Below are 18,928 nucleotides of genomic sequence, written 5' to 3'. Positions count from 1 at the left end.
AATACACAATTAATATATCACTGACTGGGATTATGGTACTTCGAGGATTAATTCCCCCAAGGAGGCCTTTCAGCCCATCATGACTGAGTCAGTGCTGTCCCAAAACAGTGCCGGCCCTGGCAACCTTTTCTTTGATGGGAGAAGAATCATTCCCATAGTGCCAGCTATATTATGACAAATAGCTGTTATCAATCAGCAGGACAGGGTGGGATGGAGGGTCTTCAGAGGGGCAAGGGGAGGTTACCCCTCTCCCAAACAGGATCTGTAGTGAAGCAATGCTTTCCGCTTGGCTGAGCCTCTCTGCCTCAGTTCTCAATGCGTGTGAAAATCGAGGGGCTCTGTAGATTATGGGCTATAGTACCTTGGGTGGTATCCAGTGGCCCTGTATCAGATCCAGCCCTGCCAACCCACACTGGGTCTGTATTCAGAGGCCCTGTATCAGATCCAGCCCTGCCCACCTGCATTAGCACGGTAACCAGTGGCCCTGTATCAGATCCAGCCCTGCCATCCACACTGGGCCTGCATCCAGGGGCCTTGTATCAGAACCAGCACTGCTCACCCAAACTGGGCCTGTATCCAGGGGCCCTGCATCCAATCCAGCCCTGCCCATCCACACTGGCACGGTAACCAGTGGCCCTGCATCAGATACAGCCCTGCACACCCATACTGGGCCTATATCTAGGGGCCCTGTATCAGATCCAACCCTGCCCACCCACACTGGCACGACAACCAGTGGCCCTGCATCAGATCCAGCCCTGCCCACCCACACTGTGTCTGTATCCAGGGGCCCTGCATCAGATCCAGCCCTGCCCACCCTCACTGGGCCTATATCAAGGGGCCCTGTATCAGATCCAGCCAAGTTTTCAGGCCCAAGCTCCCAGTCCCTCCATACTTACCGGTTCGCCCTTCAGCCCAATTTGGCCAGGGGCTCCATCTCTCCCGGGAATACCATCCACTCCTGGTGCTCCTGGAAGACCTGGCAAACCTGTTTCACCCTTCTGTCCTTTCAGACCTGGTAAAGTATGGATGTCACCAGGGTCACCTTTTTGTCCAGGAACTCCCATCGCCCCCGGAATTCCGGCAGCACCCTGTGTAAATGGGAGTTTGTCAGTGACCTTCCAGAACATCCCTGCACAGCACAGCATCCCCTCAGTACAGCCCCTTTGCTATTCCCAGTACAAAAGTCAAAGTACTACATTAGACTATAATTCAGACTATTCACACAAAACACAAGTTACAAATTGAAACATGATTATCTCTGTGGACACCTTCAAACCCTTAGGAGCCAACTGTTCCCCAAGTCAGAAGGGGAACAGCTGATGAGCCTGAGCTGAGCCATCAACCGCCCGCTGCCTGGACCCATGGATGGCCATCTTGGCCAGATCCAGTACCAGACCAATGAGAACAACTCTCGACTGACCTTCCCTCCTCCATACCAGGTGCCCAAAGATGTCAGCGTGGGGCTGAAATGCAACCAGGCGTAACACTTCCAAGCATGTGAGCAGGAGATACAACCTCACAAACTCCATATCTCTGTGAAACACGGTTTCAACCAAGTCGCTGAAATGACAGACGACTGGTGAGTCCAGGATTCAATTCAGCTTTTGACTAGGCCCAATGCCTTTGCGTTTCATCGGCAAATCATGGATTTCCCCTCTATTTTCACACTCGTTGTAATGGTCGAGGTGCTGTCGCTCCCCACCGTTACCTTTGTGCATTTTCCAACTGTGATAGTTGGGGACAAGTCTCATGATCACATTCTCATCTTCCAGTGATGCAAAAAAATTACTGGCCATAGGATTCGTTGAAGTCGTTGGCCCAACATCACTCCTGTAAAGTCCAGGTCTTTCAGAAGACTGGTCTGACATATTTACGAAAACAAACTAGACCACTGTATTAAACAATAGCCCACAACAGGTGAGGCAACTCTATTGTGCAAACTCAGTCCTCCATCCCGTATCCCCCATGTTGAAAGTGAGAGTCCAAGACGTGAATCCTTTATCTGGATGATGAGATCGCAGAGCGATGAACAGAAATCCGCAGATGTTTCGTGAACTGGCTCCCCGGCAATCTGCCAAAGTCTCCTGAACTCCTCAAAGGTGAGGCCGAGGCTTCTAGGCCTTCAAGGCTCATTGAAAGCTCATCAACAATCGATTGCCAAACTCATTAGTGGAGTTACTGATGTTAATCTTTTAACGAGCAAATCAGGTGAATGCTAGTAGTTCCACAGTGAAGTTTCTCCACCCTGGCAAACTGCCAGCTAATTACTCGAACTGCATTGTTGGAAACATCAGAACTTTACTCACAAGCAGGAGATTTCTGAACAACAGGTCTGCCGAGAATGCCCACACCTCACATACAAAACCCCTTTCAATTCAAATCCCATTTCAGCCATTTAAATCATTCATCTTTCCTTGTCTTCTTGGTGGTGCAGACTGTGGCTTCTTCACCACTACTCCCACAGTGGGATGCTCCCTCAGTACTGTACCTCCCACAGTGGGATGCTCCCTCAGTACTGCCCCTCCCACAGTGGGATGCTTCCTCAGTACTATCCCTCCCACAATGGGACACTCCCTCAGTACTACCCTTCCCACAGTGGGACCCTCCCTCAGTATTGCCCCTCCCACAGTGGGACACCCCCTCAATACTGCCCCTCCCACAGTAGAACACCCCTTCAGTACTGTCCTTCAGTACAGTGTGTCCGGCACCTGGTACTCTCTGCAGAATCACTAGCCTTCTGTGCCCTCATCCACAATACTTACGGGTTGGCCTGGGAATCCCACATGTCCTGGTGGTCCTGGTTCTCCCTTAGTCCCTGGAATCCCGGGATCACCTGCAAAATCCCAGTGGAAAAGATTTGGGACAAACTGTAGCAGTAGAAAACTGAGCCTGCGAGCAGCGAGCTTTCAAAGGTGCAACTATGCCCAGACTCCCAGTGAGCTACCCCTCCCGCTCAGACCTGCACTGCTGCAACAATTCCCAATTGAAGAGTGAGGAACCAAACTTCTCCACCTGCGCATGTTGCAGCCTCGCAGGCTCAATGTTAAACGACCTCAGGTAACGTGTTTTCTTCGGTTTAGAACTGGTCACTCTTTCTGTGGGACTGATTCTCTCTCCATTAGCACAGCCCAGGCTGCTGGGCGCACATTTCCACCGAATTCACTCTTTTGTCGTGGTCTTACCTTCAGGCCAGCTCCATTTCAACTTATCCATTCAGCAACCTTGGCCGCATCTGATCGGAAACATTCCCTTTGTCCTATTCTACCTACAATTTAAAACCATCTTGTTTCCTCTCTTTCCCAGACCTGAAGCACCCTGACTCTGTTATTATAGATACTGCCTGATCCTCTGAGTGTTCTTCATGGTTTCTGCTTCTTTCATTTTAGTTGTCCAAAGGCATATGGTAAGAAATGTTAGAGCCGCGTGATCCACAGCCAATGGCCATCATCAACCAAAAGGAAAGCTGTTAAACTCTTAATCATCATCAATCTGTCATCATGTAGAATATGTCTGCTCTGTCATCAATGGATGTTTGGCTCCAGTGGTTTTGCTCCAACATGCCTGCCCTGGATGCAAGCCTGGCCCTGGACAGTGTACAACCTTCACCAGCAACGCGGACAAGGGCCCAATCCCCGCGGCCCATCGTTGTGCTGTGCTGGGCTTTGCGTCTTCGCTCACCTATTCTGCCAGGTGGACCTTGGGGACCCGGTGGTCCAGATGTCACAGTTGCGTTGCAATGAAAGCAGGTATCACCCTTGGCCCCTAGGAGCAAAACCAGATCATCAATGTTGTCTCTACATCAGTCCTGCTCTCTCCTGTAACATGCAGAGAACAGTCAGCCCCTGGAGCCTGTCAGATCAGGCCTAATCTGGACCAATTCCTTCCACCTGTCCTTCTCATTTCATATCCCTCATTTCTTCACTCACCAAATCCAGCAACAGTTTTCCACTGGAATCATTTTTTTAAAAAGTTATTTATAGCTGATTCAAGCCATTTAAACCCAGGCAACCCAATTACACCCAAATTAACCTCCAACCCCATAGGTTTTGGAGGGTGGGAGAAACCGAAGTACACAGGGAAAGCCCACGCAGTCACAGGGAGAATGTACAAACTCCTTACAGACAGTCCCAGATTCTAACCCTGGAAAAGGAAGGGAGATCAGAACATGAGGCTGAAAGGACCTCATGAGCTATGGGATTCAGTTTGCTCAAGAACTGTGGGTGAGAGAGTTACCCTCACAAGTGGATCATGTGAGCAGGAAGGACCATCAGGGTCATAGGTTTGTGCCACTCAGTCGTCCCCACATGCCACTCTTCTAGCCATCCTAGTCTCCAGGCATTGCATACAATGCACCAGGTCACCTCACGCTAACTCACCTTTCAGTCCTACCTCTCCCTTGTACCCGCGAGGTCCAATGACACCTTTTGGCCCAGGGAGGCTCGTGCAATCTTCTGGAGATACTGAGACACAAAATAAAACAATTAGAAGCTCATCTTGTACCCACTACACCTGGTTCAACAGTAGGTAGAGCTACCTTTCTTGAGGAGATCTTAGCATCTCCACGTTTCCCCACCTCAGCACGTCCTAAAGAGCCCCAGAGCTCTTGGAATCATTTTCTGGAACAATGTAATTTTGCATTGTAAGGAACTGAACAATAGTCTAACACACAGCAAGATCCCACTGGAGATTCACCATTCTGCTGATATTTGGCCTCACAAATGTCTTTATTTTAAAAATATTTTTATTGTTTAATAGATAACCCTCCCCCCACCCCGAACATAGTCTTCTAGTTAATAGGATACAGCAGGTCATGTTATATACATAACGCAGGTAAATTGTAAATCATAAATATATCCATAATTGTTTACTTAGGCTTGCTTCTTTCAAAACATCAAATTCTATAATTATATTGAATTAACAGTTAATCCATTTTCATAATATAATAAAATTAGTTTTGAATAGAAAATAGATGATACAATTAAAATTCTTGTTATATACATATATATATTTATATATATATATAAGGTTTTATCATCTTATTCAGATATGATCAAAAATAACTCACACTTAAACTGAATTTTATGATAACAATCTGTGAATGAGCCCCATATCTTATCAAATTCAAACTTTGTATTTTTAATACTGTATCAATTTTTTTTCAAAACTTAAATAAGACATGATATCGTGTAACCATTGGATAAGAGTAGGTGAAGAGTTATCTTTGCATTTCAATAGAATTGCTCATTTGGCTATCAGCGAGGTAAAAGCTAGGATTTCTTTTTGAACTGAGGTCCAGGATATGTCCTCTTCTTGGGAGGAACCAAATAAAGCAATTAAAGAGCATGCTCCTAATTTGATCTTAAAAATCATTGGTAAAGTTTGGAAAATATTTTTCCAAAATGTAACTAAATCGTGGCACACTCTGAACATATTAATCAAAGAAGCTTCAAAGATTTTACACATCATATAGTGGATCAACATCAGAATAAAAACAAGATAATTTAAGACATGTGTATTCTATGCGCCACCTTAAATTGTAACAAACATGTCACAAAATGAGAAATAGCTAGTCAAATTAAGAGTGGTCTCCCAGTCTTCAACTAAAAAAAAAGATATTTTCAAATCTCGTTCCCAATCATTCTTAATCCCAGTCATTGAAGCTATTCTTAAATCCATTAAGTTATGACAAATAATTGATATTAATCCACCATGGTAAAACCGTTGATCAAAGAGTAAATCGAGAATTTGTATTGGAAATTTGCAGAAAATCAGGAAGTTTGGGATGAACAAAATGCCTAATTTGTAAATATCTTTAAAAAATGCCGATTGGAAAGTTGATATTTTGCTGACAATTGTTCAAAAGAAGCAAATTTACCTCAAATAAAAAAAAGATATTTAAAATTTTTAATACCTAATCTATATCACTCCTTAAAACCTATGTCTAATAAAGAAGGTTGAAAAGGATTATCATCTATAATAGGGCTGGCAAAAGGGAAAAATTGTTAACTCCAAAAAATTTCCTAAATTGTGCCAATATTCTTAACCTATGTCTCATCATCAAATTATGTGTCAATCTAGAAAAGGAGAAAGGTAAGTTGGAACCTAAAATTGCCAACATAGATGAGTTTTTAGAAAAATTCAATTCCATGTCTACCCAAGAAGGGCAGTCCTCTAACTTATCAAAATGTAACAATAATGGTAGTTATTAATCACCCATTAATAACATTTAAATTTGGACGGGATAATCCCGCATTTAGTCTTGTAAAGATGAGCCTTATTTATACGAGATTGTTTTCCTTGCCATACATAAGAAATAACCAAATCCAATGAATTTAAAAAAAGATTTAGGAATGAAAGTTGATAAAGCTTAAAAAAGACACAGAAATTTAGGATTAATACATCCAATCATTGTGTAATAGATAAAGGTGACCATCTCGATAGTAATATTTTAGATTCAATATTTCCGAGAAATTTTCTTTCAATAGGTTTTTATAACTCCTAGTAATTGTAATTCCCAGATATCTAAATAGGTCTTCCACTTTCTTAAAAAGGAAATTAGAGTATCTTGAACAAGATCCCTTTAGGGGTAATAGTTCACTCTTATGCAAATTTAGTTCATAATCTGAAGTTAATATATGTGGTACAGAAACCTCAGGATTTGAAATAAAGATCATCCGCATAGAGGGAAACTCTATGATCAACTCCATTTCTAATTATTCCTGTGATATCTTTGGTCTCGCAGAGAACAACTGCTAGGGGTTCCAATACCAGGTCGAAGAGCAAAGGACTCCCTCTTAAATATAGATAAAGAACTGGCTTCAACTACTTCCTGTGGCAAAGAATTTCACAGATTCACCATTCTTTGAGAGAATATTTTTTCTCATCTCAGTCCTAAAAGTCCCCTTACCCTTAAACTGTGACCCCTGGTTCTGGTTTTCCCCAACATTGGGAACAACCTTCCTGCATCCACCGCATCCAACCTGTCCAATTCCCTTAAGAATTTTATACGATTCTATAAGATCCCCCCACAATCTTGTAAATTCCTAGTCGATCTAGCCTTATAATCTCTTCATATGTAAGTCCTACCATCCCTGGTATCAATCTAGTGAACCTTCTTTGCACTCCCTCTATGGCAAGGAAGTCTTTCCTCAGATAAGGAGACCAAAACTGTACACAATACTCCAGGTGTGGTCTCACCAGGTCCCTGTACAATGGCAATAGAATCTCTCTGATCCTGTACTTGAATCTTCTTGCTATGAATGCCAATATACCATTCACCTTCCTCACTGCCTGGTGTACCTGCATGCCTACTTTCAATGACTGATGCACAGAGACACCCAGGTCTTGTTTTCCTAATCAGACACCACTTAGTTAATAATCTTCTCTCCTGTTCTTGCATCCAAAGTGGATAACCTCACATTTATCCACATTATTTTGTATCTGCCTTGCATTGCCCTACTCACCTAACTTGTCTAAGTCACCCTGCATCCTTTTAACATCTTCTACACAGCTAACCCTGCCACCCAGTTTCATGTCATCTGCAAACTTGGAGATGCTGCTTTCTATTCCCTCATCTAAGTCATTGATATATATTGTAAATAACTGTGGTCCAAGCACTGAGCCTTGTGGTACCCCACTCGTCATTGGCTGCCATTCTGAAAAGAATCAATTTTTCCTACTCTTAGCTTCCTGTCTGTCAACCAATTCTCTATCCACCTCAATACCATCCTTCCTATACCATGTGCTTTAAGTTTGTACACTAATCTCCTGTGCGGGACCTTATCAAAAGCCTTCTGAAAGTCCAGATATACCACATCCACTGGTTCTCCTTTATCCACTCTCCTAGTTACATCCTCAAAAAATTCTATATGATTCGTCAGATGTGATTTTCCCTTCATAAAATGAAGGGAATCCACTATTTCTTTGGCTACTTCCTTAAGCACTCTGGGATGCAGATTACCTGGCCCTGGGGGTTTATCTGCCTTTAATCCCTTCAATTTGCCTAACATGACCTCTCGACTTACATTTATTTCCTTCAGTCTTTCCCTCACATTAGATCCTCGGTCCCCTACTATTTCCTGAAGATTATTTATGATTTCCTTAGCGAAGACAAAACTAAAGTAATTATTCAATTGGTTTGCCATTTCCTTGTCCCCATGATCAATTCTCCTGTTTCTGACTGTAACAGACCTACATTTGTCTTAACTAATTTCTTTCTCTTTACTTATCTATAAAAGCTTTTGCAGTCATTTTTATGTTCCCTGCCATCTTTCTCTCATAATCCCTTTTACTTTTCCTAATTAATCCTTTTGTCATCCTCTGTTGAAGTCTTAATTTCTCCCAGTCCTCAGGAGTCCTGTTTTTCTGGCTAATTTATATGCTGCTTCTTCAGATTTGATCCTCTCTCTGATTTCCCTTGTTAGCCATGGATGCACTACCTTCCTTGATTTATTATTTTTCCAAACTGAGATGTACAATTGTTGTATTTTATCCAAGCTATCTTTAAATGATTGCCATTGTATTTCCATCGTTAGTCCTTTAAGTATCATTTGCCAATCTATCTTAGCCAATTCACATCTCATACCATCAAAGTTACCCTTCTTTAAGATCAGAACCTTTGTACCTGAACTAACTCTGTCACTCTCCATCTTAATGAAAAATTCTACCATATTGTGGTCACTCTTGCCCAAGTGGCTTCACACAACAAGATTGCTAATTAACCCTTCCTCAATACCCAGTCTAGAATGGCCTGTTCCCTTGTTGGTTCCTCAACATGCTGGTTTAGAAAACAATCCCGCATACATTCTAAGAAATCCTCTTCCTCATTTGGTTCACCCATGTAGATTCAAGTCACTCATTATAACTGCTGTACCTTTGTTGCACGCATTTCCAATTTCATGCTTAATGCCATCCCTAACCTCATTGCTACTATTAGGTGGCCTGTAGACAACTCCCAGTAATGTCTTCTGCCCCTAGTGTTTTGCAGCTCTATCCATATCAATTCCACATCCTCCAAGCTAATGTCCTTCCTTTCTATTGTGTTTACCTCCTCTCTAGCCAAAAAAAAACTACCCCACCTCCTTTTCCTTTCTGACTATCCCTCCTGAATATTGAATATCCCTGGATGTTAAACTCCCAATCTTGGTCCCCCTGAAGCCATGTCTCTGTGATCCCAACTATATCATATTCATTAATAGCTATCTCCACATTTAATTCATTCAGCTTATTATGAATGTTCCTTGCATTGAGACACAAAGCCTTCAGGCTTTCTTTTGCCACAGTCCCCCTACCATTATGTTGAAAATGGCCTTTTTTTGCTTTTTACCCCAGGTTTACCTGTTTGCCACTTTTGCTTTGCACCTTGCTATCTTTTGCTTCCAACCTCATATTACACCCTTCTATCTCTCTGTACTTGCTCCCACCCCCCTGCCACATTAGTTTAAACCTTCCCCAACAGCGCTAGCAAACAAAGTCCCTATGACATTGGTCCTGCCCCTGCCCAGATGCAGACTGTCCTGTTTGTACCAGTCCCATCTGCCCTTGAACCAATTCTAATGTCCCAAGAATCTGAAACCTTCTCTCCTACACCATTGTTCAAGCCACATATTCATTATAACTATCCTGTTATTTCTACTTTGGCGAGCTTGTGGCACTAGGAATAATCCAGAGTTCTTTACCCTTGAGGTCCTACTCCTAATTTATTTCCTAGCTCCATAAATTCATCTTGTAGGCCTCATGCCATTTTATTCCTATAACATTAGTATCAATATGGACCATGACAGCTGCTTGTTCACCCTCCCCTTACAGAATGCTCTGCAGCCACTCTGAGACATCCTTGACCCTTGCAACCAGGAGGCAACGCACCATCTAGGAGTAGCAAATAAATAATCCCATTCCACCTGGTCAAACACTTTCTCAGCATTCAATGAAAGAATACATTCAGTCGCTGGAGCAGAGGCAAATATAAGATATTTTTTTTAATATGTTATTTAAAGTCAACACATATAACAATGAATAAAATATATATCATATAATTTAAAACTTAATTAAATACATGTTAATTTATATAAAAGAAAAAAAGACTACAAAGGAAAAACACCATGTAAACCCCAACTAATTCATCCCTCCCAAACCCAAACCCCAACCCCAATTATAAGATCATTAATTAATGGCACTGTTAATGACAAAGATTTCCATCATTTTCTAACTTAACTTTATTCCAAACGTTAATCAAATGTTTCAATAATGGAGTATCTCTGTCAGTAACCATTAACCTTGGTTCCCATTTATAAAGAAATTCCTCAGGTATAGTTTCTCTAATCTTATTTAATTCAATTTCTACCCATGATGGTTTAATATTCCCAAATAAAGAAACAAGAAGCCTAATTGTGCTGCTTTATATTCATTCTTAAAATTAGGAAGATGTAATCCACCTAATTCATATTTCCATGTTAGTTTTTCTAAAGATACTCTTTCCATTTTACCTTTCCAAAGAAATTTCCTAAATTTCTTATTTAAATCCTGCAATTTTTTTGAGGTAGAGAGATTGGTAAAGTCTGAAACAAATATTGAATTCTTGGAAACATATTCATTTTAATACAATTAATCCTTCCAATTAAAGTTATAGGTGAATTTCGCCCCATTTTAACATCTTCATTTATTTTCTTGTAAAATGGTATATAATTTAATTTATACAAATTTTTCAAATAATTATCTGCATGTATTCCTAAGTATCAGCCCACTTAAATTGAATGTCTTTTTGGCATTGTGACTAATCACCCTGTACTAATTCCATTACCTCACTTTTATCCCAATTTATTTTATAGCCTGAAACTCTTTCATAATCTATCAATTGTTTATAAAATCTAGGTAATGCGGACTGTGTTTGAGTTAAATATGCCAACACATTATCTGCGAATAAACTAATCTTATGCTCAGTTTGATTTAGCACAAACCCTTACAATTGTTGATCCATGAGAATTATTTGTGCAAGAGATTCTATAGCCAAAGCAAACAAAGCTGGAGATATGGGACATCCCTGCCTACTTGATCTAGTCAAATTAAATGATTGTGATATCTGCCCATTAATTATTACTGTAGCAGCTGCTACAACACAGAAACACACCACTGAACTCGATTTGGGGGGAGGGAGATTCCAGTTGAACTGTTTTTTTGAATTTTGCACGTACCCCTTAAGGCGAACTGGAGTTCTTCCCCACGCAGCGGTGATGTCACCACATTGCCTGAGGTGTAAGCTGTGGCCTAAGCCACCAGGCAAGAGCAAGTACTGATGGAGCCATCTTTCTGCAGCTGCCCCACCAGCATAGCAGTACAAGTGGGGCCGGTTTGTTCACAGAGATGTGTGCCACCACACAATCTTATCTATAGGATTTTTATGGAGAGCTCTAATCCAAATTACAAAATTAAATCCAAAACCAAACTTCTTTAAAATCTTAAATTAAAAAATCCCATTCTAATCTATCAAAGGCTTTTTCTGCATCCAATGCTACTGCAACACTAAAATCATTTTTCTTTTGTGCTAAATGAATTATACATCATAATCTTCCTATATTTTCAGAAGTTTGTCTATTTTTAACAAAACTAGTTTTATCCATATTTATTAATTCAGGAAGACAATCGTTCATTCTATTTGCTAATACCTTTGCTACAATTTTATAATCAACATGTAACCATGAAATAGGTCTATATGAGGCTAGTTTTAATGGGTCTCAGCCTTTTGTAGGAATAACCATAATTAGCGCTGTGGGAAGTTTCTGGAAGAATATGCAATCTAAAAGCTTGTTCTATTTCCTTCATATATAAAGGAATTATTAAATCTTTAAATTCTTTATAAAATTCAACTGGAAATCCTTCTTCTCCAGGAGTCTCTTATTATTTTGTTAACAATTAAGTACTTCATAAACTTCTTGCTCAGTAAAAGGTCTCTCCAAATCATCTTTATCTATTTCAGTTAATCTAGGCAATGTTATTTGTGACAGATAATTATCTATAATAGTTTCATCCTGTAACATTCTAATGTATATAATTTTTCATAAAATTCCCTTTCATTTATTTCTTGTGGTTTAAATGTCACTTTATTATTATCTTGTATTACATTAATCATTCTTGAAGTCTGTTCTGCTTTTAATTGCCAAGCTAAAACCTTGAGATCTTTCTCCTAATTGATAATATTTCTGGTTAGATCTTATCTATAGGTCTGAAGGTAATTTGAGTATCTTTTCCCAATAGTGTTATTTCTTTTTCTTTGTATCTTTCATGTAGTCCTTTTAAATTTTTTTCACAAATAATAAGCATTCCTGTATAGAATGTAAATTTGTATCACAAAATAATTCAACATGTTGTCTTATAAAAGCACAAAAATCTTCCCTTTTTAGAGTATTTATCAAATCTGTTAGAATAAAAAGTATAGTCTCTATCTCTAGGATGTTTCCTTCTCCATATATTGATTAAATTTAAATCCTTCATTAAAAATAACATGGCTTTAGCTTCCTTAGATTTAACTATTGTTCTTGATTATCTATCTAATAAAGGATCCAAACAAAAATTGAAATCACCTCCTACTAAAATATTTTCATAAACATCTGCCAGATTCAAAAAAAGTATCTTGTATAAATGTTTCATCATCTATATTCAGTCGATATATATTTAACAAAGTCCATTCCTCTGAAAATATTTGACAATTTACCATTATATATCTACCTGCTGGGTCTGTAGTCATATTTTGAACTTTAATTGGTAACTTTTTTCATCAATAAAATTACCACTCCTCCGGCTTTAGAATGAAATGAAGGAAAAACTACAATCTCTTTTCAGTTTTAGGTGTTTTTTTTTCAGTTTAATGAGTCTCTTGTAAAAAAAAACAATATATACCCCCAATTTCTCAATATAAGACAGAATCCCATTAATATTAAAACTCATAATCTTATTGTTTTATTCATTTTCCTAATTTATAAAACCCCTTTTCATCCCTCCTATTCAGGAAGAATTCCCACAAAATAATTTGATACTGAGCATCATCCATTTTATGGGTCACGGCCAAGCTACGAAAACACATGCAGCCACCAGAAATCAATTTAATACATCCCCTGACCCCCACAGGAAAAAAAAGCCTTGATCTAATCAAAAAATCCCATCTAATGTAAGAAATCTTCATCCATCAGAAAGAGAAGAAAAAAAATGGAAGGTTTATTAAATTTGTTAGTGATTTTAGCCAATTATCACTTTCAATCAGTATCTCATCGCCACTGCACAAAGATGAAAATGAAATTATAAACAGAAACGTGCCTTAGCGGAACAAAACAAAAATCCTCACTTCAGCCCCAGAGTCAGCTGGCTGATTTCATTCATTTACATGTCAGGGGAGCTGCATGCTGCAGATAGCAATGGGAAACACAGTGAAGTTCCAGCTGCGCGGGGGATTATGGGTAATAAAAAGAGCCATTGACCCCGCATTGAGCCAGCTGCCAGCCGCTGCTGCCGTATGTAAGTTTTAACAAAATGTGTAAGTAAGTTTTAACAGGGGAGAAGAGGGGAGGGAAATTTCAGTGAAGTGTAAGTGCAAGATGTGTAAGTTTTAACAGGGGAGAAGGGGCGGAATTTCAGAGCTTGCCATAGGCGCGATGTTCCCTAGATGCAGCACTGGTAATCACTGAATATATGATGATCTGAGAAAGCTAGCATCATTTTGTTAAGAATAATTAAGACTATTTCAAACTTATCAAAATGAACATGTAGGGTAAGCTTCAGAATCTCTCTCTGGGGTGGGGGGGTGGGGAAGAGTGCCACATTTACACTTCCCCCTCATTGTGCGTGTGCCAGTTGGCATTATTTAGGGCCTCCTTAAAATAAATGCTACAGGCCCCGCAGTATCTTAATCCGGCACTGCCCACAGACATATGACTCCACCATGAACCAAGACTCACAGTGAAACCGAGCAATGCGCAAGTGTGGTGGAGAAAGTCAGCAGGTCACTCAGCATCTATAGGAAGTAAAGACAACCAATGTTTTGGGTCTGAGGCCTTCATCAAGGTATGAGCGAAAAGCAGACAGGCGTCCAAACAAATAGGTGGAGAGGGAATGGGAGAGGAGAGGTGGCAGATGGAGGAGCACAGGCCAATAGATAAGAGGACCAAGGTGGATATGGATGGGAGAGCAGAAAAAAAAAGCTGAGGTGATAGAAGGCATAGGTCTCTGAATGGAGATTGAAGTAAAGGGGGTGGGAAGCTGGAGGAAGGGAGACAGAGGGATAGGGAAAGAGAGAAGTTCAGGGGAAACGGAAAATGGAGAAGTCAATGAAACTCCCCACTTTAACTGATGTTCATTGTTACACCATGGAACATAAACCAGGCTTTGAGTTTGAAATTAAGGCAGTTAGCACAAATGGAAGCACAAAATCCCAGGGTTAGTGCAATTACAGCATATTGTCAGGTCTGATAGGCCTATCATTACTGCTTTGCAGCTGCCCTGGTCAGGGAGGGAACTGCCACCCAGAGCTGCTGCACTCCCACTTCTGCTTCCCCAGCCCATTGGAGTCAGGGTGGGGGTGAGAGTCTCAAAGTCCCATGTATGGAGGTGGTGTGGTTTCCCTCTGTCTCTGATCTATGGCCCTGTGAGCTGGGCTGGGGGTCTTTGAAACCGATGGTCAGATGGAATATTTCTTGACCTCACTTCTGAAACGTCTTAATTTTTCCCAAAATATGAATGAATATTCTGTTTCTAAATGAGAATTCCCCTTTACTGCACCAGCTGTATAAACATCACAGAGATAGGGGCAGGCAGAGGCAGGACATCCTGTGCAAGTAACTCTCCTCCAGACACCCTGAGGACTTTAAACCATCTCTGAGGCACACACCTAGAAAATAAGAGGTACTCTGCTTGCCTGGGTGAGTGCAGCTGCTGAGTCATGACAGCGCTGCCAGATTCAGTTCAAACAGAATCATCAAGTTTGTGGATAATACAACTGTAATTAACCTTGTTAGCAATTGAGTTGGCGTACGGAGAGGAGGTTGGGAGGCTTGTCAAATGGTGCGAGAACAACTTGAGTCTCAATGTGGACAAGGCAAAGGAGATGATGTGGACTTCAGGAGGTCGAAGGTCTACCATCTACAACATATCAATGGTTCCATCATGGAGTTCCTTGGCGTGCATGTAACGGACAACTTATCCTAGACCTTCAACACCTTCTCATTAGTCAGGAAAGTGCAGCAATGCCTATACTTCTTAAGGTGGGGGGGGGGTCAAGGAGTACAAGGCCCCTATCTTGACAACATTTTATAGGAGCACAATTGAGGGTGTCCTGTCTGGCTGCATCATTGTGTGGGACGGTAGCATTGGACCAGATGTCAAAACAGAGGATTATCAAAATGGCCAAGAAGATCACTGGTGTCTCCGTTTCCTCTATTGACAACATTCAACGGCAGTGCCGCTTAAAAAAGGGCTCAAAGAATTGTACAGGGCCCTTTTCCATCCAGCACACAGAGTCTCTGACCCACTAACATCAAGAAAGTGGTATAGGAACATCAAAATCAGGACTGCCAGGCTGGGGAATAGCTTCTTCCCACAGGCTGTGAGATTGATGAACAGAATCCTGTAACCAAGTAAAGAATTCCAAAATATTTACAAATACAGCTCGGTAACAGGCTATTTCAGCCCATGAGCCCATGCTGCTCAATTACACCCAATTAACCTACAAACTGGGTACATTTTGAATGGTGGGAGGAAACTGGAGAACCTGGAGGAAACCCACGCAGTCACGTGGGATTCAAACCCCAGTCCCAATCGCTAGCGCTATAAAGACGTTGTGCTAACTGCTACACCAACAGAAATTATATCTTTATGTATATATGTGATTATTATGTGCTTTCTATTGAGTATGTATGTGAGTGCACCATGGTCTGGAGATCTGCTGTTTTGTCTGGTGGTACATGTACAGTCAGATGACAATGAACTTAAACTTAAGCAATGCTCAACACCCAAACCCTCCCCTATCACAGCTGCACTCTAGCTCCAAGGTGCACTGTCTACAAATTGCCCCTGTAATTCACCCAGGCTACTCCCACAGCATTTTCAACTTCTCCCACCAATAAGGCCAAAGGCAGCAGCACCCAAGAACACCACAACCGGCTGGATCCCCTCCAAGTCACATGGCATCCTGACTTGGAACAATATGCTGAATTTCACTCCCCAATGGCACCCTCACCACACGGACTGCAGTGGTTCAAAGTGGCATTTCATCCTCAGCTTCTTGAGGGCAATAAGGGGTGGGCAATAAACACTGGCCTCACCAGTGATGGCACCTCCTACCTCCCACAAGACCAACAAAGTCTGTCGAGCAATCTCCAGGGGCAGTGAATATTCTGAACCAATAATCAACGTACCTGGAGGTCCGGGGGGACCAGGTGGTCCAGGGAACCCCCTGGCACCGGCACTTCCTGGCAAGCCCGGCTTCGATAATCCTGGCTCCCCTTTGTTGCCTTTCTGGCCCCGTTCCCCAGTGAATCCTGGAAGGCCCCTCTCACCTTGCAGTGGTAAACCTGGGTGAAATTTGAAGAAATTAATTAGTTGGTAGCTAATGATGTTTTGGGATGTAAAAAACCCCTTTGGCAGGAGAATGTGGGCAAGAGGCAGCCAGTGAAGTTAGAAACCAGTTTGTTGAATGACATCTTTGACCTTAACAAAACCAGCAAAACCAAGGAGAAGATTGTGGACTTCTAGAGGAAGTTAGGGGAACATGGCCCACTCCTCATTGAGAGCTTAGTAGTGGAGAGGGTCAAGAATTTCAAATTCCTGGGTATCAATATCTCCGAGGGTCTGTCCTGGAGTCTCCACGTTGATGTAATCATGAAGAAGGCTACACTTTGTGAGGTGCCTGAGGAGATTTGGTATGTCACTGAACATGGTCATAAACTTCTACAGGTGTATCACTGCCGGGTATGGAGGCACCAACTCTCGGGACAAGAATAAACTCCAGAGGGTTGTTAGCTAGGCCGGCGACATCACAGGCACCAGACTTCACTCCATTGAGGACATCTATATAAAGCGGTGTCTTAAAAAGGCAGCCTCTATCCTCAAAGACCCCCCACCACCCAGGCCATGCCCTCTTCACTCTGCTGCCATCGGAGAAAAGATACGGGAGCCTAAAGATGAGCACTTAGTGGCACAGGGACAGCTTCTTTCCCGCTGCCATCAGATTCCTGAATAATCAATGAGCCAAAGACCCTGCCTTACTTTTGGGCACTATTGTTGGTATTTGTTTTATGTAGTAATGTCGTACTTTGGTCATAATATGTATGTTTGCCCTATGATACTGCCATAAAACATCTAATTTGATTACTTGTTCATGACAATAAATTTTGATTCAAATTCATTGGTTGTCTCATTCACCCAAGTAATGGGCACTAGGTTTCTCAAAGAGAAAAGAAATTAGAGAGTTAAGGTTGTGGGAGTCCTGTCCATTTGCTGCAAGCCTCCTCCAGAATTCCAAAGAAGCTCAACCAATTACCCTTTACTGGAGCCAGCACTACCAAGGCAACAATGACAAAGGTGCACCAACACGTCTACTTTGTCAGAGGATCAAGCATATTGGATACTCCATAAAACCTTGACAGGAGAGGACACTGGCAGGTCATTCAAGTGCCCCTCAATACGGAAGGGTGCAGATTGCAGCAAACAAAGCCAAGTCCATCACAGGTGGTGACTTCCCATCCCCTGAATGCATGTATGTGAGGTTCTCCTCATGAAGGCAGTCAGAATCTTAAAGAATCCCCATCACCCTGGTCACAACCTCTTCTTACTGCTACCTTCAGACAGAAGGTTCAAAAGCCTGAAGATCAGCACCTCAAGGTCCAAGAGCAGTTTCTAACCCACAGCTATCAAGCTCTTGAGTCTCCTCCTGGTACACCAATCAGAGACACCTCCGACTGTATTGGGAAGGGTTGCGGTTGTCATGTGACAGCACTGCCCCCCCCTCCACCTACTCGGAGGACACACCAGCTGCCAATTAAGGCTTTGGTTCCACTCCACCCACTAGTGCCCACCTTGCTGTTGGCATCATTTAAATTACCTGGACTGACTCTCCAGCCTGCCTGTACTTGTCCTTGGGCCATTGGCTGTTGTAATTGGATTAATCCTCCTGCCACCGAGCCATTTTACCCTGCAAATGATCTGCGCTGGACCCTCTAGCATTATAAAGGACCATGTTTTCCTTTGCTCGTGCTCTCTCTCTCTCTTGACTCCTCGTGGCCCGTGAGTATCACCTTCTGTATTGGGTTTGGGTGAGTGCCCAGGCCAGTTAATTAGAGCTGTGTCCATACGGGTCAAGGGATGGGGGCACGTAGGGTTACCTTCATCTGATTGTTTATTGTATGTGTCTTTGTGCCATTCCTAAGTTTTGTCGGTTTTCCCTCGTGCATATCCATCCCCTTGCGGACTGTGTGTTTAAGTTAATTTAGCGTTTAGATTCTGTTGTTTCCTCTGCATCTCCTGAGAATAAACTTGTGTTTTGTACCTCGATATCAGTCTGGTTCTTAACCTGAGGGACCCACACTATCGTTCATTTAGAACACCGACAAGACAGAAGGACAGTCTGCACTATTGCCCGCCACTTTTTTTTTCCACAATAATTTTTTTAATCTACATCTTTTGCATTCACTGTCTCTATTTAATTCAAATTATGTACACTTTTGTTGTCTTTTCTTTTTACGAACTACCTGTTTAGTGGCGGCAAATATAAATTTTGGTGCATATGTGGATTAAGTACAGTATATACTGTATATTACAATAAAATTATCATTACCTACTCACTATTTTGCCTCAAAAGAATATTACAAGCCTTTACCTGGAGGACCCGGTATTCCTTCAAGTCCTTGGGGCCCTGGATTGAGGGAAGAAGGAGAGTTTTAGTGAGTTT

At 41.7% G+C, this 18,928-nt stretch overlaps 1 protein-coding gene across 1 annotated transcript in view; it reads right to left on the bottom strand.

Annotated features, from left to right (window-relative positions):
- Positions 1-18,928, bottom strand: part of LOC138739044 (collagen alpha-1(IV) chain-like) — a 163,400-nt gene that overhangs the window by 58,528 nt on the left and 85,944 nt on the right. Inside the window, exons 20-25 of the mRNA XM_069890427.1 lie at positions 18,857-18,892; positions 16,398-16,553; positions 4,377-4,460; positions 3,679-3,762; positions 2,763-2,833; positions 897-1,088 (exon numbers count right to left, since the gene is read on the bottom strand). Of these exons, the coding sequence (XP_069746528.1) occupies positions 897-1,088; positions 2,763-2,833; positions 3,679-3,762; positions 4,377-4,460; positions 16,398-16,553; positions 18,857-18,892 (623 nt within the window). The remainder of the gene's footprint in view (positions 1-896; positions 1,089-2,762; positions 2,834-3,678; positions 3,763-4,376; positions 4,461-16,397; positions 16,554-18,856; positions 18,893-18,928) is intronic.

This window comes from Narcine bancroftii, chromosome 7, assembly GCF_036971445.1.
Source record: "Narcine bancroftii isolate sNarBan1 chromosome 7, sNarBan1.hap1, whole genome shotgun sequence".
Lineage (NCBI taxonomy): Eukaryota > Metazoa > Chordata > Chondrichthyes > Torpediniformes > Narcinidae > Narcine > Narcine bancroftii.
Note: the sequence above shows the minus strand (reverse complement) of the source record. Positions and strands in the feature narration are given on the sequence as shown.